This window comes from Pavona decussata, unplaced genomic scaffold (assembly GCF_977016875.1).
Source record: "Pavona decussata unplaced genomic scaffold, jaPavDecu1.1 SCAFFOLD_155, whole genome shotgun sequence".
Taxonomy (NCBI): Eukaryota; Metazoa; Cnidaria; class Anthozoa; order Scleractinia; family Agariciidae; genus Pavona; species Pavona decussata.
Window position 1 is genome coordinate 3,706,799 of NW_028145567.1, and position 23,425 is coordinate 3,730,223.

Sequence of the window (23,425 nt, forward strand, 5' to 3'; positions counted from 1 at the left end):
GCTCCTCCGCTTCACGTTTCCTGAGGGCTGAAGATGAGTAAGTCCTCCGGGGACTTAATCGAGCTTTTACGGTAAACTAAAGAGAAAGGAATTTCCATTTCCTCTGCCCTATCCCTTCCTTTTCGTTTTCGTTGTTTTCTGTTCCCCTTTTTCGACTTCGATCCCCATCCGAGATTGACAGGCGCACAAAACCTTGGCCGTTTCATCGACTTACGTCAGTCCCACCTCGAACAATTGTTTAATAAATCGCAAGTCGAAAGAAGCAGATCAAAATGTAATTCGGCCAACAAATACAAAAGTCATTTTTATCAACCGATATCAATATGAATATTTTAATCAGCGCTTGAAATAAAATATACTAAAATAATTTTAAAAATGTACTTTTATTTATATGGAACTATATGAAACCTACTAAAACTAAGCGAAAATGAAACCAACAAAGAGATTACCAGCAGAAGGGCTTCCGGAATAAAGGCCTTTATCGTCACCAAATATTCGATATCATCAATACTGGGTCTCCCTTGAAATATCGATATTCGACAGAAAGATCGGTTGTTTCGATATTGCTCACGTGACCACTGTTAAATGTTCTGTGGGGGTGTGTGCTGTTGATGCGCTTTTACAGTCAACCCAGGTCACGCGTGAACAGTATTTCCAAGAATGAAATGAACATTCGAATTTCTCTTTGTAATGTCCGACGTGTGAATGGAATGTTGGACATTTCTCTGGAAATCGTTCCGGAAAAGACGCATTAACTGAACAAAAAAAAAAAAAAGATTCAAAATACTTGGGAAACAATTGTTATTCTTGAAATATTCAATTTTGCAGTGTAAAGAAAAATTCATAGCTTTATACCGTCAGTAAGCTAGGGAAATTTATACGGGAACTCTGAAATCTCGTTGGCGACTTTCAAAACTGACATGTAAATTTCAAAACTCCGTTCAAATTTCAAAAATATCGTTCACGCGTGACCTGGGTTGACTGTTGACTGTAATACTGCCACTGTGCTGTAGCGGATGCTAGATTGCTAGCAAGAGGAGTCACAGATCTTGGACGATGACATCCATGATATCGATCGGCAAATATCGTACTCATAAGACATGTGGATCGATTTGTCATCGAAATTCTCTTGGAAAAAGTTTGCCCGCCAAATGAGTGTGTGAAGTTAGAAAGTTTTTTGACCGGCCAAAACAGCGAGATAAATCATTAATATCAGGGCTTAACTAGCAGTTTACTAGGACGTTAACGTTGATTACTCTGAATTTAGCAAAGTTTGTCGATTAAATCAATCTCCAGAAAACTTGCAAAGAATCACAAATTTAGATAAGTCTGAGTTATTTAAATAAAACGATGAATTAAATATCAGCTTGTTGGTCATGAACTTTAATGATATGTGGTGGCTCTTAAAAGAGCCGTTTTTGTGTTTTTGCTTCTCTCTACTTGCTGCTGGTGTACTTGGTCACTGCCTTGGTACCCTCGCTGACGGCGTGTTTGGACAGCTCACCAGGCAATAACAGTCGAACCGCTGTCTGGATCTCGCGAGAACTGATGGTGCTTCTTTTGTTGTAGTGAGCGAGACGAGAGGCTTCACCGGCAATTCGCTCGAAGACATCATTCACAAAGGAGTTCATGATGCCCATGGCCTTGCTCGAGATACCAGTGTCGGGATGAACTTGTCTGAGGACCTTGTAGATGTAGATTGAGTAACTCTCTTTTCGCTTTTTGGACCTCTTCTTCTTGTCACCCGAAGCTCTCTTTCCGCTAACTTTCTTCGCTTTCTTTGCTGCCTTAGGAGCCATTGTTTTCTTCAGTCAACTTCAACGCTTTCACAAAAACCTTGGAAATCTTCGACGGTTTTTGGAATGTTTTGATGACCAAGAGTTCAAAATTTATAGCAAAATTTGATCGGATCGAAAATGACACGGATCGAAAACAACGATTTCTGATTGGTTATCAGTGAAGTAGCTGGGCGCCTGAGGAAGCAGGGATAGATTTCAAAGGGTTTTTTCCGCTTTCTATTCTCTCTGATTGGCTAACTCTTGCATAAGTGACGGCAAATCTCATTGGTTCTTTTCGATCCTTCTGCCGGCATAAAGACGGCTAAAAGCTACACTATTTTATCTGTAAGTTTTCCAAATCCTTGTCTCAGGAGTCAAAGTTTAATTCGAAGCTTACTTTAGTGACCATGACGGGCCGTGGAAAAGCCGGTAAAAGCCGCAGCAAAGCCAAAAGCCGTTCATCTCGAGCAGGCCTTCAGTTTCCAGTTGGCAGAGTTCACCGCCTTCTGCGTAAGGGAAATTACGCTCAACGCATTGGTTCGGGCGCTCCAGTGTATCTGGCTGCTGTTCTCGAGTACTTGTCCGCTGAGATCCTTGAGCTCGCTGGCAACGCTGCCCGGGACAACAAGAAGACCAGAATCATTCCGAGGCATCTACAGCTTGCCGTTAGGAACGACGAAGAATTGAACAAGTTGCTCTCTGGAGTGACCATCGCTCAGGGAGGCGTCCTTCCCAACATCCAGGCTGTTCTTCTTCCGAAGAAATCCGAGAAAAAAAGCAAGGCGTAAAGCTAGCTGCTAACATCAAACAAAACGGCTCTTTTAAGAGCCACCAAAATCACAAAAGCAATGACTAATAAAACAATATATTTTTTTAATTTTTACAAACACTGAGCTTATATAAACTTTCTTAGTTCGAAGCTGATGAAACTATTTAGTCTAAAGAACGTTTTTGGTCTTTTTTCCAAGCTAAGTGAGAAAAACAATGAAAACCGAACGCTTGCTTTCGTTCTTTACCGGCAGTATTTGAACTATAGCTTTCTTCGCGAATGCAAAAAGCGAATTCGAAATATACTCGGCTTGAGTTTTCGCGGGAATAAGTTTAATTTCCGCGCCAGAAAGTCACCGCGATTTGTTTGTTGATCTCAGTTACCGAGGAACTTGGCTCTATATGGATTAATTTTCGCTAGTATACCGGTACGTTTTTGGCCATTTAAAAACAATTTAACAATTTGAGAAACCGAAACTGGTTGAAACCGCTCAAAACATCATTTTAAAAAGCTGAAATGCTCTTTCCTTGATGGTTTTACAGTTAATTCACCTCACATGTGACCAGTATTTCCGAGAATGAAATGAACATTCGAATTTATCTTTGTATTAAATGTCCGACATGTGAATGGAATGTTGAACATTTCTCTGGAAATCTTTCCGAAAAAGACGCATTATAAACAGAAAAAAAAAGATTCAAAATATTTGGGAAACAATTGTTCAAATTTCTCGCGTGACGTGAATTTTCGTGAATTGACTGTAATAGAGTTCAGCGACTTCTTACAACCACGTGTAAGAATGGAAGACTCGATCTTCTGCGGAAAATTTGTTATCCGTAAAACTTCCATAACTCTCCTTGATAAATTTAATTCTTTCGCAAAATAGTCCCAGATTTTGTCTGCTGATTTCAGTGAACAAATTCATTGACGGAATAAAGAAGTGTGGACAAGATTTATCTTCAACGAAGGACTCCAAAAGTCTAACGAGCCCATAGAAACGCTCGCAAAGCTTGTCAGTACTCCATTGCTTTTCGTCGGAGAATTTTGCGCTTTCGTATAACAAAACAGTTTCCAAATGATAAGGTCTGAGGAAATTGCAGCTAAGCTCACTGTAAACAAACGCTTTTAAAAGCTGAAAACATTTTCGTCTTTGAGGAAATCTGTTAAAATTTAGCTCAAACCTCTCTGCTTTGCAAAACCAAATTTTCCAATGATATTCCATCGGGGTTGGTTTGGAAACCAGTTGAATCCCGCAGTTGATTGGCTTTCCCTTAAATTGCGTGTTCGAGAAGTGTTTGCAACGTTTTTCGCGTTTTCTTGAAAAATCTTCAACAGGCCACAAGCCCTCGCAATCAACCGCAGTGGTCAAATCCACAGTGAGAGCCAAGCCTCGGATTTCTATCTCTAGGGTGATTGTATTTTCGGATGAAATGTTTCTGATTTCAATGCCTTCCATTGTCTTGTCGTGATAGTGCTGTAAATACAACATATCTGCCAACAGTTTTGAAAGAAGGTTGGAAAGTTCACAGCGTAGCATTTTAGACGACAAATACTCTTTTTCCGACTCTGATTTCCTGCAAAGCCTTTTCCACGTTTTATAAGTATTCGTGTCCTTTTTGATCTCGATGAATGCGAGTCCCTGGCACATTTCATCTCCTTGAACACGGATTTCTGATGGTCGAAGGCTCTGTGAGCTGACAAAAACCAGCAATTCAAAATGGTTTGTCGCCTTTCCAGTGAAGAAACTCGAGGAATCGACGGGTTGAAAAGTAAACTTGTCGTCGTATTTTGCAACAGCGGAGAGCAAAATATTCACAACCGATTTCACCAAATTAAACCTTTCTTCAATGCTCGCTTGGGCGTTGTTTTCGGCTTGCAATTTTGATAGTAGATTTTCTATCCACTGCGGATTTGACCGCAAAGAGCAAAACCTTTTCAGCCTCTTGTTAACTGAGGTCTCCATTTTCGACAGAATTTCACGGCGTTATCTGAGGTTAAAAAAAATTATTCTGTGCCAGTAATGAGATGTAAAAGCCACTACAAACAAATAAATTAATAACGTGTTTAAGAAATGAGTGCCCACAAACAATGGTGGTTTGTATCGTAATGCAGGTACCATTGTGATTTGTGAGCATCAAACTTATGTGCGTATAAGCGCTGATTTTTAGATGATTTTTAGGGCGTTGCAGAGCCTTTTTTGTTCAAATATGCAGGAAATAGAAGAGACCGACACACAGGAACTGAACAACAAAGGCAAATTCTAAAGACGGAATATTTTAATATTGCAAAGTTCTTAATTGGCCGTGTCTATTATTCCCTAATCCTCCGACAGCCGGACAATGCATCCGTTAAATAATGAGAATAAATATTATATGAATAATATAAACCCGAATTGAACTGAGAAATCACGGATATTATTATTATTATTATCATCATCATCATCATCATCATCATCATCATCATCATCATCATCATCATCATCATCATTATTATTATTATTATTATTATTACTATTATTATTAATTTTTTTTAAATATTTTCCATGCTTGCTTCAAAACAAAGTTAGACACCTGATGTTGTTTAAACAATGGATTATTCTTAATCCTCGTCCTGAAGAAGACGAGAACAGAAGCCCATCTTTTTTGGCAGAGAACTGAGAATAGAGCTCCATTTTTACAGAAACAAGCGTTTTGGGGTTTAGCACTGATCTACACTATTTAGGCCTAAGCACTGCTTTAAAAACAGTGAGCTGTCATTTGTTCTCTGAAATAAATTAAAAATTACCTTTTTTGTCAGCTAGCCCTCCTTGGTGTAGTGAATATAGATAGCAAATTTGGTGCGAATGACCCGGGTTCAATGTGTAGGATTTTAACTATTCTTTTTGGGTGCTTTTGATTGATCCTATTCTGGAATAGGATTATACATATAAAATGATCTTAACAAATCCCTTATAAGTGGTTTTTGGAATTACTGGTCAGAGTACGAAATTGTTCTTAAATTATCATGCGTCAGCGAAAGTTTACAGAAATGTTCCCAACTTTATGTAAAAAGAGAACTGAATCTAACAGCTATTCTGTTTATTCTTATTCCAGAATACAGTCAATCGCACGCAACCTTATTGTTACAAGTTTAAAATAAGTTTTATGTTGTGTAAACATCATGAGGTGTCCCACTTTCTTTTGGAGTGTCCATTCTGGTAACAATCTATTTTCCATGAGACCAGCTTGTTAATTTATATGTGAGGGGATGTCCAGAACAACAAGACATCCACCCAAAAAAGTACTGTTTATGTAGTACTCTGCATTCAAACATTTTGTATTACCTTGCAAATCTACCTATCAAAAACTAACTTTAAATATTTATATTCCACATCCTCGGATACCTTAGTGTACACTGCCGTTATTTTCCTTAGTAATTTAACCAAAATTTTACAACCTCCTTGGCTCCTAACCACTTCACTTCATAGCAAATTTTAGCAATCCCTCAAACAGGCTTTAATGCAGAGTCTCCCAGTATTATCCAGTGTAGGAAGTACTACCCCCACACCCACTCCAAATTTGCGTATTTGACTATTTTTTATAGAAAATGTGCAATGTAAATATTAAAATAATATTATTAATAATAATTATTATAATTATTATTATTATTATTATTATTATTATTATTTTAATGATACTTAATTAGCAAGAAAACTTCATTCCTCCTTTTCTTTCTTCACTCTGCCCATCAGATAGAACTCATCATTCGGCCGCATGTTCGTCAAATGAGCCATTCTGTTAGACAATGCAAAAAGCCCTGCAATAGCTCCAATATCCCAAGCATCCTCACTGTTCAGGCCATGCTTTTCTAAAGCTGTTATATGTTCATCTTTCACTGTTTTAGATTTACACACATGCATCGCAAACTCAAGTATGGCCCTCTCTCTTTCTGTCAGATCAGCACAATGCCAATTAGCAGCCACCTGAAAAGAATGAATTATTTTTGTTATTGAAAACAAAAATATCACCAAAAGCTGTTTCCTAATAAAAAATTCAGAATAAATTAATAATATTGTAAGGCCCAGTTCAGGTGCCATTCTTCACATGAGCCAAATTAAATTCAAATTTAGACTGACCCAAATTATTAATCCCAGCTGAATTGATTCAGATGCTGAACTTACCGAATCTGAATTGATTCAGATGCTGAACTTACACTGAAACCTACTATGACTGAAGAAAATTGTGGATTTGGATCAATTCCTGCATTTGATTTGGCTCATGTGAAGTATGGTGTCTGAATCAAAGCCGGTCCACACCTGTTATAATTTCCCGGCTGAGCCAGGTAGGAAAAATGGCTGAGCCAATCTGAATTAGATTGGCCATTCTGAATTGCTTCAGACGCCATACTTCACATGAACTTAATTCATTGAATTCATTTTGGCTCATGTGAAGTACGGCGCCTGAACCTGGTCTAAGAGACGAGTTTGGGATCAAGTGTTCTGTAAGTGTTGCCTGATTGACAGCAAGTTTACCTGATCTCCAAGTAATGGGTTTTTGGAGTAGATCCTTAAGAGTGCTCCATGAGCCACAATACAATACATGCAGTCGTTAGCAGCACTTGTTGCAACGACAATCATTTCCTTCTCAGCTTTGGTGAGGTTGCCCTTTCTTAACATCAGGGCATCGTAATACATGAAGAATGCTCGGAATTCATCTGGTCGATGAGCTAGAACTTTGAAGACATTAGGTAGAAAGCCACCCTAGGAAAAGAAATACAATATTTTACCACAATTGTTTCTAATCTCGAAATCTGATTGGCTAATTTTCCGTTGTCGATAAGAGTATAGACAATGCTGCTCGCGTCAATCAGCGCGCGGGAATTTTGACAGTTATTGTCAAAAATTTTCTTTGACGTTGATATTGTGGTAAAAAACAAATCGAATGTGGTTTAACATTGTCTGCACTCTTTATCGACAACGATATTCGTCATCACAGTGGTCAAAATTTGTTGTGGACTCACGAGGCGCACAACATTTTGACCACAGAGATGACGAATATCATTGTCGATAAGAGTACAGACAACGCCAAACCACATTCGATTTGTTAAATCTACTTGTGAGCTAAATAAGAAAAGAAAAGGATTTAGTAGGAACTAAGCATTTGCAAAGAGAGCCAGAAAAAGGAAAAAAATTAAGTCTCATGCAAATAGTACTTATAAAGTTATTTTGCTAACGTCCTACAAATGCAATATGATAATTGAAGGGCTGGGAGCATAACCGCCTTATGTCGAATTTCAGCCCGTTTTTCGATGTAGCTCGGATTTGTGCAAACTTTTGCATGTCAACTGCAATGGGATTGAAAACCATTGTCCAGTATTTTTTCACGCCGCTTTGTGTTTCGTATTAATGCTATTGAGAAATTTTACCATCTTGTAAAGATATATCGGTAACATTATAGACACTGGATGACCAAAAGGACAATGCACTGAGGATTAAATACTTGTATTCAATATACACTCGTTGTCTTTGAAACACGGCACACGAAAGCGGTGTTGTTCGCGGGAGGAACGAAAGGAATGCTGTCACGCTTTTATTTGATTCTGTTACAAACTACTACGTACGTGACAGGAATGTCCGAAATGTCAACAGTTACATCCTCCAAGAGAAAATGTGTCCATTTCCTGGCGTAAAATCCAGCTTTGTCCCGTTTGTCGACATATCACTCTTTATAACGCAAAATACTAGCATTCTACACGATTAACAGGAAGACATGTAGCCATTTCAACGATTAACAACGATTAACAACGATTAACGGCAGTTCTATTAAAAGGTAAAGACTATCTATTCTTTTTTACGGGCAGTCGGTGTTAACCGTTGAAAATCTATGTTAATCGTACTTTTATTGAATCATTGCCTTGAAATTGTCAAGTTAATCGTTACATACTGAATTTCAAGCCTGGCAAACCACAACTAAGGCTTGCAAAACACCTTGCACATGGCGGGATTTGTCTCTGATGCTCCCGCGGGATTTGATAATCGAATTGAAAAATTCATCACGGCACAGTCATCACTACCAAGGAAGGATTCTTTGGACAACATTTCCGCCAGTTCCTGTGAACTGCATTCCTCAATTTCATAACCTTTCAAGAGATCCATAGATGTCGGTGCGTTTACAAACTTCACCAAACAAAAGCGAAACCAACTAGCCAGTACGATACGCAAGTTGTTTATCCCGACTGCCTTGATCTATTTTGGGCTTGTTACAACCCGCAAAAGCAAACCATGATATCATCTCAAACGTTACTTATAGAAACAACAACTGGTGCGACTAAACACGGCTCGTGGACAGTGGAAACTTTTAGCCTACCGATAATTTGGAAAACGAGTCTGACGTGGACAAAACCTATAAAAAATTTGCCTTCCAAGCGCGTTCACTTGTAGACAAGCAAACTACCAAATACCCCTCCCCCTCCCCCTCCCCCTGACTCAATGTTGTCTTTTGGGTCACGAACAGTTTCCTGGCAAGCATCACTTCCCACATCAACATTGCATAAGGGGGAGGGGGGAAGGGAGAAGTAACAGTTGTAGAATTATGAAGGGAGAAACAGTAAGTGAGTGGTTTTTTGGCTGTCTGTGTTCGGTTCTCATTGCATAGGGGGAGGGGGTGGGAGGGAGAAGTAAGCAAGTGGTTTTTGTTCTGTTCGTGTTTGGTTTTCTCAAGGAGTTTTGTCCACGATTGTAAAACCGCGAAATGTTTTCCAAGCCAGGGAGAGCCAAAATTAGGACAAATCCGTGCGAAATCGAAAGCCGCGCTAAAATTCGACATAAGGCGGTTATGCCCTCGGACCTTCATATGAGCTATTCCCTACGGGGTTGAGCAAATGAATATATGAATATAATATTCATATATTCAATAAATTATGAGCTATTCCCTACGGGGTTGAGCAAATGAATATATGAATATAATATTCATATATTCAATAAATTGAAGGGCTGGGAGCATAACCGCCTTATGTCGAATTTCAGCCCGTTTTTCGATGTAGCTCGGATTTGTGCAAACTTTTGCATGTCAACTGCAATGGGATTGAAAACCATTGTCCAGTATTTTTTCACGCCGCTTTGTGTTTCGTATTAATGCTATTGAGAAATTTTACCATCTTGTAAAGATATATCGGTAACATTATAGACACTGGATGACCAAAAGGACAATGCACTGAGGATTAAATACTTGTATTCAATATACACTCGTTGTCTTTGAAACACGGCACACGAAAGCGGTGTTGTTCGCGGGAGGAACGAAAGGAATGCTGTCACGCTTTTATTTGATTCTGTTACAAACTACTACGTACGTGACAGGAATGTCCGAAATGTAAACAGTTACATCCTCCAAGAGAAAATGTGTCCATTTCCTGGCGTAAAATCCAGCTTTGTCCCGTTTGTCGACATATCACTCTTTATAACGCAAAATACTAGCATTCTACACGATTAACAGGAAGACATGTAGCCATTTCAACGATTAACAACGATTAACGGCAGTTCTATTAAAAGGTAAAGACTATCTATTCTTTTTTACGGGCAGTCGGTGTTAACCGTTGAAAATCTATGTTAATCGTACTTTTATTGAATCATTGCCTTGAAATTGTCAAGTTAATCGTTACATACCGAATTTCAAGCCTGGCAAACCACAACTAAGGCTTGCAAAACACCTTGCACATGGCGGGATTTGTCTCTGATGCTCCCGCGGGATTTGATAATCGAATTGAAAAATTCATCACGGCACAGTCATCACTACCAAGGAAGGATTCTTTGGACAACATTTCCGCCAGTTCCTGTGAACTGCATTCCTCAATTTCATAACCTTTCAAGAGATCCATAGATGTCGGTGCGTTTACAAACTTCACCAAACAAAAGCGAAACCAACTAGCCAGTACGATACGCAAGTTGTTTATCCCGACTGCCTTGATCTATTTTGGGCTTGTTACAACCCGCAAAAGCAAACCATGATATCATCTCAAACGTTACTTATAGAAACAACAACTGGTGCGACTAAACACGGCTCGTGGACAGTGGAAACTTTTAGCCTACCGATAATTTGGAAAACGAGTCTGACGTGGACAAAACCTATAAAAAATTTGCCTTCCAAGCGCGTTCACTTGTAGACAAGCAAACTACCAAATACCCCTCCCCCTCCCCCTCCCCCTGACTCAATGTTGTCTTTTGGGTCACGAACAGTTTCCTGGCAAGCATCACTTCCCACATCAACATTGCATAAGGGGGAGGGGGGAAGGGAGAAGTAACAGTTGTAGAATTATGAAGGGAGAAACAGTAAGTGAGTGGTTTTTTGGCTGTCTGTGTTCGGTTCTCATTGCATAGGGGGAGGGGGTGGGAGGGAGAAGTAAGCAAGTGGTTTTTGTTCTGTTCGTGTTTGGTTTTCTCAAGGAGTTTTGTCCACGATTGTAAAACCGCGAAATGTTTTCCAAGCCAGGGAGAGCCAAAATTAGGACAAATCCGTGCGAAATCGAAAGCCGCGCTAAAATTCGACATAAGGCGGTTATGCCCTCGGACCTTCAATTATCAGATATGGGGTCTGTATCTTTATAAGCTATTTTGCTTTCTATAGACTCGTCACATGCATTTTCTTTTCATGCACAATTTAAATTTAAATCTCAAAAATAACTTTAAAATCATAAGTGGCAGCCCTGGTCCACAATATAACTGTCCTATGCCTGTTATCTTCTGATTATTTTAAAACATTGGGTAGTCAGCTATCTTCACTACAGGCTGAATGTCTACTGAAAAATGATCTTCCATTTACGGGCCAGATTTGAAAATGAGCAGTGAAAACTGCAGCCAGTATTTGGGTTGAATATATACCTATTCAGGTTGGAAAAATCACACAATTTATTTGGTGTGCTAAGGTTGCATGAGAGTTGTGAGTAGATCCATGGGCTGCAATAGTTCTTTGCTGGTTGCTAATGACAGCACTGGCTGGGTCAGTGGTAGTCTAAAGTTGTAGTTTATAGGTACTAACAGTTCACTGGTATGAACAGATGAACTATAATCTGAAATGAAACTTGAAAACTAAGCCAATCCCTCACTCCCCCGACCCCGCCCCCCACCCCGCCACACGAGAATAGCGTGTCAAACCTTCCAGCAAACATTGAGAAAAATAGTAAAGTAGTGGTTATATTTAAATGGTTATATATCAGGAAAACAACAAAATAATAATAACTTCGATACCTTTTCTTCCACTTCTTTCATTGTTTCCTGTATATCTTGTGGCAACGTGTCCATGTTAGGAACAGGAAATCGGCTTATTGGCTTTTCTTGGCTAACATACCTTTTCCCGGCTGCAGCAATACGTATTTTAGCCAAAGCATTTCCTTTTAGAGGAACAATCGACCTTAAATATCTAGCTTTGCCTACCAGGAGAGACGCCATGACTAAAAAAAAAGCGCTGAGGATTTACACGAACCATGTAATGACATTAGTAGAGTCCGCTGAATGTATGGTTCAAGTGTTCAGGCTATGACGTCACGCTTAGCAGCCTTGGCTTGCTACACAATATTCAAGCATTGTAAATCATATTTCGTGATTTCCCGAAAATGGTAAGTGCCTTATGACCAAAACTATCACTCACTTGCAGCTATAGTGACTAAGATTGTTTTCTGCAGGGTCTCTTATCACTGCTTCGCAAGTTAAAATCAAGCAGTAAAAAGGAATTAAAGATTCTGTTCCTTGGTTTGGACAATGCCGGGAAAACGACGATTTTGAAGCGTCTCGCATCTGAGGAGCCTGAAAACATCACGCCGACACAGGTATTTGACCGAATTACTGTTCACTGCAATGGTCAATGCTAATATGCTAAAGTGAACTTGTTTTTGCACAGGGGTTTAATATTAAAACAGTCGCATCGGAAGGATTTAAGTTGCAAGTATGGGACATTGGAGGTGAGCTATTAAGAGATCAATTAAAACATAAGTTTAAGCTTAACTTGCTGCGTGTTTTTCCTTCTTAGTTAGTTCTTAGTTCATTGGCCAATCTCTTATAATAACAAAGTATAAGTCTAATCTTGTATCATTTTTAGTTTGTCATCTTCAAGTTTAAGTACTCAAATATTGTCTGTTTTATTTAAAGGGCAAAGAGCCATTCGTCCCTACTGGAAAAATTATTTTGAACACGTTGAAATTTTGGTAGGTCTTAATGGTGTTAATATGATGCTTTTAAAATGACGTGCACCGGCGTTTTAATTGATTTGAGATCATGGAATTAAAAAAAAGCTTTTAAAAGCTTACTTTTGGATTTAGCCTTTGAGCACTGAATTATACCATGGACAGATATGGTACAATGCTTTAAATCTTCTGTGGGATTATATGCTCAAGATTTTTTGTTTTCTCAATATATTCTATAGGTATATGTTGTAGATAGTGCAGATCACAAAAGACTTGAAGAGACTGGTTTTGTAAGTATTAAACTTAAAAGATTTTAATGTACTTGCCTTGAAAACAAAATGCATCTTTTTAAATGTATTAAAAATTGTAACTAAATGAGCCAAATTGAATGTTAGGAGATCAATATTACCTTCAGTCATTTACTGCCCATCAAGCAGAGATCCCTTTGATCTTCCTATTGACGGGATCTTTGCTGTTAGTGTGATTGGCAGAAATGGCAATGATTGGCAACATTTGAGTTGCAACAGGCACTACATGCACTGAGTGGCAAATCACTTCATCACTTCATTTAACGGCACAGAACACTAATTGGGGACACTTTCCAGATCAATTTGGAATTTAGAAGTGTTGGTTTTTGAGGAGAGGGGAAAACCAGAGTACCTGGAGGAAAACCTCTCCAAGCAAGGATGAGAACCAACAACAAACTAAACCGGCAGTTATGCTCTTGTTGAAAATCTGGCTTATGTTTTGCTTGGTGACAAAGTATTCAATTGTGGTAGCTTGTGTTGACTTGTTGACATCTGTTTGACAGCTTTAAACCTGGGTTGGTGTGATAATTTTCAAACCAGTTTTAGTGCTTTGTGCTGTACCATTTCCAGTAGACAAAGTTTTTGAGTACAGTAGCGTGTGACAACTACTTGGCAGCCATTTGAGGCACATTTGCTTACGTAGATGCCAACTACTTGAGGTCTAACATCTGGAGATTTTTTGTTTTGTACCACCCACCCCCTTCCCACACCTTCATCAACCCACTCCTCTTCCCAAAATGACCTAGGCAGCACACTGTTCTTTACAAAAGCGGAAAAATCCTAAATTTGTCGGATTGCAAGATTGGAAACATGTGCAACTGATTGGTAATTTTATTATCCGGGATATCCACACCTGTGATGACGTCACCTAAACTGCATGTGGAAAGAGATCTGACAGAGTTCCAGTACATTTACATTACTCTTTGCCCATTGAGGCGGAGCATTCACAGTATTCTTTGCTCGTTGAGTCAAAATCTATGCCCATTGAGGTAAATAATTTGACCTTTGTGTCAAATCATAGATTCAAAGTTGAAGCTAACAAGTCAAACCCAAATGGCTGTCTGTACTTTGTGGTGAAATATTGGAGTTGTTCTTACGCGCTGAGATCATCCATTCTACAGTCAAGTCAAATTGTTTTTCAACCATTAAGACGAAAGAAAACTTCTCAAGCACAGTATAAAGTTGTTGTTTGTTCATTGATGCTGAACATTCTTCGTAATGTGTTTGTATGGCTGAAAGGCACCTAGCGATTGCTGAAGAACTTAAGTATAATTGATGAGACATTTAGAGCATAAAATATAGAAATGCTGACAAGGTTTCATGAATGACACCCACTATCTTTCATTTCTTGTGGGCTCTTATTCTACGTTATCCCATTTCATATCGTATCATCAGAATTTTCTTCCAGCTCCAATGCCAGCACTTACTTTCGCATAGAAACTCTTAGTATTATAATTATTCTTCAAATTTCTCGCTGTTGCTCTGACTTTTGCTCTTTCTAAGGTCAAGAACAATGGGTTTGAAGTTTTCACACAATGTTCTTGTTCTAGAGGAAGTTGCTAGTGGGCAGCTGGATGTAAATGAGGCTAAAATTCTTTTTGATGTATTTGAAGGGCCTTGTGTTATTGTTATCTTTTGGTCACAAATTATTATCAATCCATTTATGCCTTAGCACCATTGTACTTTGCATCATTGTGAAAATAAATGCTCTTTAGAAAAGAATAGCAGAATGGGGAGAGAGTAGGATGGTGTGATTTGACTATGGAATCATGGAGGTGGGCCACACCCTGCTGTGTTCTCTGAGTAATTTGCAAACTACCTGACAGGAATGTACACACCAGTGAGTGTGTAATAATTGGTCTCCCTGAAAAATGTCTGTCATTCTTTTTTCAGGAATTAGAGGAGCTGTTAGAAGAGGAAAAATTGAGTGGTGTACCTGTACTAATTTTTGCAAATAAACAGGATCTCATGAATGCCTTACCACCAGATGAGGTAAAATTGTGTTATAAATGTTATAATAAAGATACAATGCATATTATATTAATTAAATAAACACTGGCTGATGACTCAGCTACACTGACCTGATAAGCCATACCCTAAGATTAGGAGATCAAATTGTACACGAAAAGGAGCTGAGAAGTCACAAGTTGGGTTGGCAGAAAGGTTGAGTTGACCCCCCCCCCCCCCCCTCCTTCCCCTACGGGTGGGCCTAGGCCCTACAATCTGGAATGAAATTAAGTAATCACTTATTTAAACAAAAAATTAAAAGCAGAATAGTCCAGTTTCGAATTCACCAAGACCACCCGATGAAAAGACAAAAGATACATTTATACAGGGTTAGCCTCAATCTGAAGTAAACTATTCACAATTCACAATTATTTTAGGATTCAGCACTTTCCTGCTGACATTTGTGAATATTTTGTTTCAGGTTGAGGCTAACCCTTAATAAATGACTTGTGTCTTTTGTCTTTTTATCCAGCTGTCTTGGTGTATTCGAAACTGGACTATTCATTAGCGTTTATCAATAAATGTATTACTCATTTAAATAAATATAAAAGAGTAAAAATCAGGGCCTCCATTTATGAAAGAGGTCTTATGGACTAAACCTGTCTGGAATAGTCTTTTACTTTCCTTTAATTAAATTAAAGTACTATTAAATAAGGAGACCTAGTTTTTAAACCTGAATAAAAGAAGTTGCTTTTTGAAATTCTCAAGACCTAAAATGACTATATTGGAGTCTCCCAGTTTGAGTTTTTCTTGATTGGTGTTGTGCTGTGTTGACTATTCTGCACACTACCCAACAAGATTGTGACAATCAAACTGATTAAACATAGTGGATTGCTTCAGTCTAGAGTTTTGTGCTCATTTTTTTTTTGTTTGTTTAAATATCCTTTTCTTTCTTGGGCCTACTTCAAATAGCTCAAAAGGTACTTGTGGGTTCTCAAGTGTTTTCCTGTGAATGTTTTTTATTAAGAAGTGGGTGAAGTTGTTATTGTTGTTTGTTTGCAGATATCCAACTCCTTACGACTCCATAGTATTAAAGATCGGTCATGGCATATTCAAGCATGTTCGGCTAAAACAGGAGAGGGAGTACAAGTTAGTATGCCTCTTTTTACCCTGTAATATTTTTATCAAGATTAATTTACTTTAGATATGTAGCAGTGTCAGTGTTCTTGATAGCATTTTCCTCTTGTCCAAAAATGCAACTGAAAGTAATTCTCTTGGTAAGGTTGAACTGCCATTGGATTAATTGAAGGACTCGGGGCATGACTGACCTGTAGTGTTTTTTAGGCCCCATCCACACTAATGCATTTTTTTTTTAACTGTATCCTTTTTAACTCGTGAATGCGCGCATGCGCAATGAACGAGTTATAGCGATAGCTGACTCTCGACTTGGTCGATCAGTCGATCAGTCGGTTTTGTCGTTAACTTTCGGGCGTGCGCAGTGAATGAGTTTTAAATTCAATTAGTGGAAAAAAACACGCGAACATTTGTTGTTCATGGCGCATCAGGAAATTCTTATTCAATATGTAGAGAATAATTTGACGATCATTTAGTGCAAGAATGGCGATTTTTCGTTCAATCTGAGCAAAGTTTCAAGTTTTTTCAGTTTTTCAGAAAGTCCGGGGTCGTAAACTCAATTAGTGAAAAAAAAAAAAAAACTTGAAAATTTGTTTCACGACGCGTCAGAATTCTCTCATTCATTCTGTAGAGAATAATTTGACAATCATTTTAGTGTAAGAATGGGGATTTTTCGTTGAATCTGAGCAAAGTTATAGGATTTTTTCGTTTTTTTCTACGAAGTGCGGTTTCTTTCAAGAATTAAAAATAATTTAATTTAAAAATAATTTAATTAAAAAATAATTTAATTTGTCAGTTTTCACGCGAAAGCGGAACGTGCCATGTCACGCATCATTGACGTCGTAAACAAAATTATGCAAATTTCTGGTGAAATGAACACTTTTAAGATCTTGTCAGCTTTCATAGAGGTTTCAAAGGGAAAAAATGTTTCATTTTCGAAATTTACAACTGGTAATTTATGGGAAAGCAAAAGGACGCGGTCGATAAATAATTCTTATTTAGCAAGAGCTTGTCATAGTTCATTATTTTTACTTGAGGATTGCGTGGACTGAACTCCAAAGGAAAAATTTCACGCATTTATGTCGGGCATGAATCGTAATGCGATACTTTGTTGAACATATTTCCCTTTGTGAGATCGGCTTGCCCTACAGTAATTTTGTAATTTTAATTCCCAAAAAAACTTCACTTGCCCATTGGGCAAGTGATGGTTAGAATCCACTAGCCCGATCGCGAAATCCAGTAGCCGCGGACTATCACACGAATTTGCATGACGTAGCTGCACATGGCGTGCTCCTATAAACTTTGAATAAAAAAAACACGTGATATTTTTTAATCGGCGCATCAGAATAATCGGCTTATTCAATCTGTACAGAATAATTTGACAATCATTTTAATAGTACAAGAATGGTCATTTTTCGTTACATAATCGGGCAAAGATATAATTTCTTTTAGCTTTTGAGGAAGTTTCCGTAGCCGTCTAAATTGCAATTACTATGTGTCATCTGCATTCACGAGTTGGCTCACAGGAGCCTTTGATTGATACATTTTCGCCTATCATCCACACTAAAACCCCCAAAAATTTCAATGAAAATGGAGACTGTGGAAAAAGGTTTCAAAAGTGGAATCTTTTGAAAACACTCGGTTGTGGACTCTAGTGTGGACAGATGAAATGGAGACTTTTGAAAATGGTGACGTAAAAAGCGTCAGATGCCATCGGTTCCAGTCCAAATCGGAGCATGTATCCAAGATGGCGGATGGTCTTACGATGTTAACACATGCGCAGTCCCAGGTCCCAGTCGTTTCATCGTTTTCGGGCATGTTAGTATGGATAGGTGAAAATGATATGAAAACGCTAGTGTGGATGAAAATATTTTGCTTCGTTTTCACTGCGATGAAAACGGATACTTTAAAAAAAAAATGCATTTGTGCGAATGGGGCCTTAAATCTATTTCTTTTTGTTGTAAGTTTTAGCTCAGATTCACTGAATTTTCCCCATTTGTTTATGTGGCCTTTAATTCCTTCAGGAAACATTACCTCAGAAAGTGATCTAAAAGCACTATATACATTTAGCAGAGTTCATGCAGGTCCTGGAAATCCTGGAAAGTACTTGAATTTTAGTCTAGCATTTTCCAGGAGTGGAAAGTTCCTGGAAAATCCTTGACATCTGTAAACTCAAGTAATAATTTGAAACAAAAGTTTTCTTGAAAGACATTAAGAAGCAGCCAGATGGGAAGACCCAATAATTAAATTTTAATGTGCATTATTGGTCCTGGAAAATAAAACTTTCTGGGAACTGGAAAAGTGCTGGAATTTTTGTTCTGAAAAGGGAATGAGCCCTGATGTAGGTTGGTCAGGCCCCAAAGAAAAACCAAAACCAATGCTAACTCACTTGAATGCATTGATTTTAATCCACACTTGATGCCATTTACATTGATTTGCTCTGAATTCTGACTGGATCATTGTGCCGCTTGTGTGTGCTGTTATTGGCCAGATTGATTGGCTTGGTTTTGGTTTATGACTTACAGTTGAAAACTGTTCAATAGCCTGAGAACAGGTTTCTTTGGGGTACCCCTCTGAAACCTGTTGGCTGGCTAATTGCTCCCTACAGAATCAACCAACGCTTTTCAATTTTTTCACATTACCATGTGCCACCAATAATGTACCTCCAATGCTCACTATTTATATATCTTATTTGATGGTTTTACATGTAATACGTACAGATATTTTGCGAGTTGTGTAGTATTTTTGTGAGCCCCGAAGGGGCAACGAAAAATACGAGCAATGAGCAAACCGGGACACTGCAGTGTATTACAGTCTTATATTTTGCACATTCTGTTGACCTTATTTGGTGAAATAACATAATAGTGAAATAATAATAATACCTACAACCCACAGTTGCTTGATAGTCGCTCTTACGAAGAGCTAATGCTTGAAACATTAGCACTCAAAACTCTTTACAGTTGCCAATTTACCTTTAGTTATCAACTCTGTTGATAAACCAAACATTCCTTTCCACTGCCCACTGATTCAGGGCCACAGTTTCTTTAGAAACTAACTCCTTATCCATCTGCTCCATGACTAGTTTCTAAACGACTCTTAAACAGTCGTTTGACTGAACTAAAGACTAAGTAACATGGATTTCTTTTCTTGCAGAATGGAATGGAATGGGCGATGAAGAACTCGAAAAAGCCTTGAACGTGGCAGTAATTTATCATCACTTTTAATTAAGTTTTACTTTCAATTCAGGTAGCATTTCACCCATAAAGAAAAGATGTGCATAATTTACATGTATGGTTGTAGCTACAGAATTTATAGCCCCACAAGTAAATTAGTGCTCAAGCATAGGTTAGGCTCTTCTTGCTTCTTCTTGAGATGCAACAATGTCTATTGAAGGCATCACTGGGTCAGCAGTTGAAGGCTTGCTGTATGAGGGGTGTAAACTGCTCCAAATTAGCACTGTTTCCACACACATCTTCTGGTTATTATTAGAAACTTAGGTTCTTATTTATTCTTTAACTTACAATCATTAATTCTAAACATTAGTTTAGTACTTAAGGACAGTGCCTACTTTTGTTACTGCACATACGTTCTGTGCATCTTGAGATACTTGGGTTTCCTATGGGTGGTGCCCACTAATACAAGGATATTTTTGCTTGGTTTAAAACGTTGCAGAGCAAGCAGAACTTCGCAAGTGCTCTTGGTATCTAAAAAGAAAATTTAGGGTAACCATGCATTTTCAAAGATAATAAAGCTTCAATATGGAAAAAAAAGCCATGCATTTTTATGCTTTATATTTCACTGTATAATTATTGTTGCTTAATTATCTCTCAAAAATGCGTGGTTACCCTCAATTTTCTTTTTGGCTTTCAATAGCCCTTGCTGAGATCTGCTTTCCCTGCATAGTCATAAACCACACAAAAATACTTCCTTATAGTAGGCACCGCCCCTAATTTCCTGAAAACTTGACCATCTCAAAGAAATGAGGTGCCAGTGGTCAGATCAAGGAATGAGAGCATAACTACCTTGTGTTGAATTTTAGTTTAATAATTTTTCGTTCTGCTCAAGTGTCTGAATTTTCACGTGACCTTCAATTTAATCAGAGAACAGAGCTCTCTGTGATTTTTTTTTCTGTTGGTTTACACTTCTTTTTTGACAAAAAGCAGGCCAAAATATCAAGTTAGCCAAAGCAAAGCAAAGAAATAACTGAAAAAACAGAGCAATGTTATTTGATTAAATTGAAGGCTACATGGCACTTTTGAACAAAACAAAAAATTGATCTAAAATTTAACTTAAGACAGTAGTACTATATATACTCCCAGCCCTTCAATTTCCTTTGGTCTGGTTCAAACAGAGAACAAGAGAAATTGTGTATGCTAATTTGCCTGAGTTGCTTCAGTCTGTGTTAAAACGTTCAAGAGTATACTTGATGGGGCCTCTGGCAGGTTTTAAATAGATAAATCGACTTTGTTTAATGAGGGTGACGACGAATGACCATTGACATCCCTCTTGCTCCAAGCCCTTTAATACATAGTGAAATAAATTACTCACGGATTATCTTGTGAGTCAGGAACTGATTTCTTGATATTGCTACAAGCTGGTAACCAGTAACCACGATTCTAAGAATCTGTCAAGGTTTTGTGTTCAACAATTTAACAATAATGTTCTAAAGAAAGGGGGGCTTTCTATAAACTTCTCATATGGTTGCCAAGAACGAAATAACATAATATAATAATTTTTGTTATTATTACTCTGTTAAGGTGTACATTAATGTTGTTCAGTACATGTACTAGGGGTAAAGAATGGTCCTTGAAAAACAATAGGTCTCTGCAAATTTTTGGCGAGTCTCAAAATCTTGGCATCTCAAACTAGATTCTCGGTATGTGAAGCTCGTGAATAATGAAGCGGGTCTCGAAATCTCATATTTTGAAATTTGAATTTCGGAGCTGCCTTGCAAGCCAAGTTGAATGAACCATCATAAACAACAACAATCAACAAAGAATATAATAATAGTGAAAAGTGGTTCAACATCGCAGTCACTCAGGCTCTGAAAGATGTAGGCTTTGATAAATTCTAAAAAAGAGCAGGCTGATTTCATGGCATCTCGCACTCGGATTATTGTTTCACAGAGTCTCAGGCTTGGATTTGAAAAAAATACTTAAAACATCTGGGTCTCGGAATTTAAATGAGGGTCTCGGCAAGTCTCAAATTTTGCCATACTATACCCCTTGTACTGTTGTAGTAGTTTTGTATGAAGATCATCTAACCTACACAGGCATAATTTTTAGAATATACCTTCACAATTTTTGTAAGTGCTGACTATAGAGCTAGAGTTGTGTAGATTTGTCACAGCTATTTATTTTTATATGTTTGATTCAGTTCAGCTGATTGTTGAGTGTATTATATTTCACATTGTTTTTTTGTCTGGGTCATCATTTGACCATTTTACCACATAATGTAAGCTCTTGCCTTTTTTCCCACATGAAAAAAGTATTACCAGCTGAAAAATGAAAAAGTATTACCATCTTAAGTTAATTCACACACTCTGTGAACATGGACCAGCCAGTGAAATGTTTTGTTCCAGAAAAATCCACACCCTGTCCCCAGAAGGTGTATTGGTTTGGATTCCCCTATCCCTTTGGAAATTCCAGGTTAGCTTCCTTTAAAAACTTTGGCTTTTTAGACTCCCTCCCTCTCAGAATTCCAATCACCTTCTGTGGTGGAGGTGGAGACATTTTCTGGAATCACACAGTTCCACAGAGCCGACTTATTGCACTTTACAATGTGTTTGCAACCTCTGAAATTTATGGCTTGATGTACCATTAGTTATACTTTCGATGGCTGTCAATCATTGTAGCAATTATATGTGTCAGAAAACATACGATTAGTATAGTGTGGTTAAAAGGTCACATTTGTAAGAATAACATTTAATTGGTAGTGAATTTTGATCCACCTTTTTGCTGTCTGTTTTCATGGTCCATTCTCGATGCAGTTATAATATTGAGAACAGCAAAAAATTCAGTTGCTTTATATTGCCTTGAGAGTACATTATATTTATTGATCTTGAGTTGCATGCACATTTTCACTGTTGGTTACAAGAAATGGAAAAGAGGACTTAATTGAAGCTTTGTCAACCCTTTGTAAGCCCCAGTGGTGATTAACATCTAATTTCTCCTTACAATGTTTCTGCTTGATTGGACATTTAAGTCAAGAGAATTGAGGAAATGATCACCCAAGATGAAATGCCTTGATTTTTACAAATTCTCCCAACTAGTAACAAGGAATATATGGAGGACAGTTAGGAGAATATTGATGTTCATATTGTGGCTGAAAGGGTTAAACAGTCAACTCACAGCTTGTTCCAGGCATTCAGTTTGTGGAGAATTTAAAGCAAGAAAGTGGCACACAAGGAAAAACCACTGGCAAAATATGCATCCCTCAAAATTTTAACCAATTTTTTCATGTCTTGTTACCTCGAAATTTGTTTCTGCCAAGGCATCTCATCGTCTCATTTTCTTTTAATAGGCAAAGAAAATCTTTTTATTGGTGCTCATGAAAAAAAATGGCTTCATACATCTCTCCTTATCATTCTACACAATTCGGATGCCTGGAACTTCATTACTTGCAAATGTGTTATGGTGGAAGTTGTATTCTGTAGTTTCTGGGCCTGGTTGTGCCAAAGCTAGTTAAATATTAAGAACCCATTAACACAAAATAATTTAAGTTGAAATAATACTATATTTATATTTAGTAAAATGGTGCTTTGACCAACTGGTCCCAGAGTAGTGTAGTAATTTCACCACACTCTGGTTTACCTGTAATGGTGGAACGTGCCCACCTCAGGGCATGGGGTGCCGCTGGAACTCTGAAATCCTTAACCTTTAGCAAACCATATTCATCTGCATTTAATTTTTCAATCCTATTCTAGACTAAACACCAAAAACTAATTCCTATCTGATATGAAATTCTTCACACATGGGTTATTTTTCTGGCAATTATGATGCCCTATTTTAAACAAGTAAGTGCCCTTAACAACAAGGTGTGTGCATTAAGCAGTGGGGCTCAATATTTTCTATTTTCCTGTCTTTTTAGCTCCAGTCCCCCATCTTACTAATATGCCACTGTGCTGGTGTAGGTTCCTTGTAAAGCAAGAGTTGACTGTAAACAAGCTGGCATGGACTTTTAATGCTTTAGTCAGAGGGCTTTTTCTCACAACTGACAAGTGTATTGTTTTGTAAAATAAAGATGCAAGTGATTTTTAATGAACACATAAAAATTGTTTGCCTTTGATTGGTACATTGTGCTGTTTACATTTGTTGTAGTTTATTAGAGTGATTATCTTGGTT

At 37.9% G+C, this 23,425-nt stretch overlaps 4 protein-coding genes across 4 annotated transcripts; 1 reads left to right on the forward strand and 3 right to left on the reverse strand.

Moving 5' to 3' along the window:
* Positions 1-997: 997 nt before the first annotated feature.
* Positions 998-1,927, reverse strand: LOC146465927 (histone H2B type 1-B-like). The gene has a single exon (XM_085127989.1). It carries the CDS (start codon positions 1,797-1,799, stop codon positions 1,437-1,439), a length of 363 nt encoding a protein of 120 aa, XP_084984115.1. The 5' UTR covers positions 1,800-1,927; the 3' UTR covers positions 998-1,436.
* A 208-nt stretch (positions 1,928-2,135) lies between these two features.
* On the reverse strand, positions 2,136-4,513 carry LOC146465928 (cyclic GMP-AMP synthase-like receptor 1). The gene is made up of 2 exons (XM_085127990.1): positions 3,435-4,513; positions 2,136-2,385 (listed from the first exon to the last, which is right to left on the reverse strand). The coding sequence occupies exons 1-2, from the start codon at positions 4,505-4,507 to the stop codon at positions 2,172-2,174; spliced, it is 1,287 nt and encodes a 428-aa protein (XP_084984116.1). The 5' UTR covers positions 4,508-4,513; the 3' UTR covers positions 2,136-2,171.
* Positions 4,514-6,149: 1,636 nt separating this feature from the next.
* Positions 6,150-11,994, reverse strand: LOC146465929 (uncharacterized). Its single transcript, XM_085128155.1, has 3 exons — positions 11,762-11,994; positions 7,055-7,282; positions 6,150-6,505 (listed from the first exon to the last, which is right to left on the reverse strand). Exons 1-3 carry the CDS (start codon positions 11,960-11,962, stop codon positions 6,239-6,241), a joined length of 696 nt encoding a protein of 231 aa, XP_084984281.1. The 5' UTR covers positions 11,963-11,994; the 3' UTR covers positions 6,150-6,238.
* A 50-nt stretch (positions 11,995-12,044) lies between these two features.
* Positions 12,045-23,366, forward strand: LOC146465930 (ADP-ribosylation factor-like protein 3). The gene is made up of 8 exons (XM_085128158.1): positions 12,045-12,129; positions 12,196-12,339; positions 12,411-12,471; positions 12,659-12,714; positions 12,933-12,983; positions 14,895-14,993; positions 16,011-16,097; positions 19,236-23,366. The coding sequence occupies exons 1-8, from the start codon at positions 12,127-12,129 to the stop codon at positions 19,275-19,277; spliced, it is 543 nt and encodes a 180-aa protein (XP_084984284.1). The 5' UTR covers positions 12,045-12,126; the 3' UTR covers positions 19,278-23,366.
* Positions 23,367-23,425: the final 59 nt, after the last annotated feature.

What these genes read in the sequence shown, in the direction of transcription:
- LOC146465928 (XM_085127990.1), bottom strand. Translation starts at nt 4,507, where the DNA reads ATGGAGACCTCAGTTAACAAGAGGCTGAAAAGGTTTTGCTCTTTGCGG. An exon ending in GAAATCAGCAGACAAAATCT is followed by an intron (nt 2,386 to 3,434) that starts GGGACTATTTTG and finishes CGGGCAGCGTTG; the next exon opens with CCAGCGAGCTCAAGGATCTC.
- LOC146465929 (XM_085128155.1), bottom strand. Translation starts at nt 11,962, where the DNA reads ATGGCGTCTCTCCTGGTAGGCAAAGCTAGATATTTAAGGTCGATTGTT. An exon ending in TGAAAGAAGTGGAAGAAAAG is followed by an intron (nt 7,283 to 11,761) that starts GTATCGAAGTTA and finishes TTCTTTTCCTAG; the next exon opens with GGTGGCTTTCTACCTAATGT. An exon ending in ACCCATTACTTGGAGATCAG is followed by an intron (nt 6,506 to 7,054) that starts GTAAACTTGCTG and finishes CATTCTTTTCAG; the next exon opens with GTGGCTGCTAATTGGCATTG.
- LOC146465927 (XM_085127989.1), bottom strand. Translation starts at nt 1,799, where the DNA reads ATGGCTCCTAAGGCAGCAAAGAAAGCGAAGAAAGTTAGCGGAAAGAGA.
- LOC146465930 (XM_085128158.1), top strand. An exon ending in AAAACATCACGCCGACACAG is followed by an intron (nt 12,340 to 12,410) that starts GTATTTGACCGA and finishes GTTTTTGCACAG; the next exon opens with GGGTTTAATATTAAAACAGT. An exon ending in GCAAGTATGGGACATTGGAG is followed by an intron (nt 12,472 to 12,658) that starts GTGAGCTATTAA and finishes TTTTATTTAAAG; the next exon opens with GGCAAAGAGCCATTCGTCCC.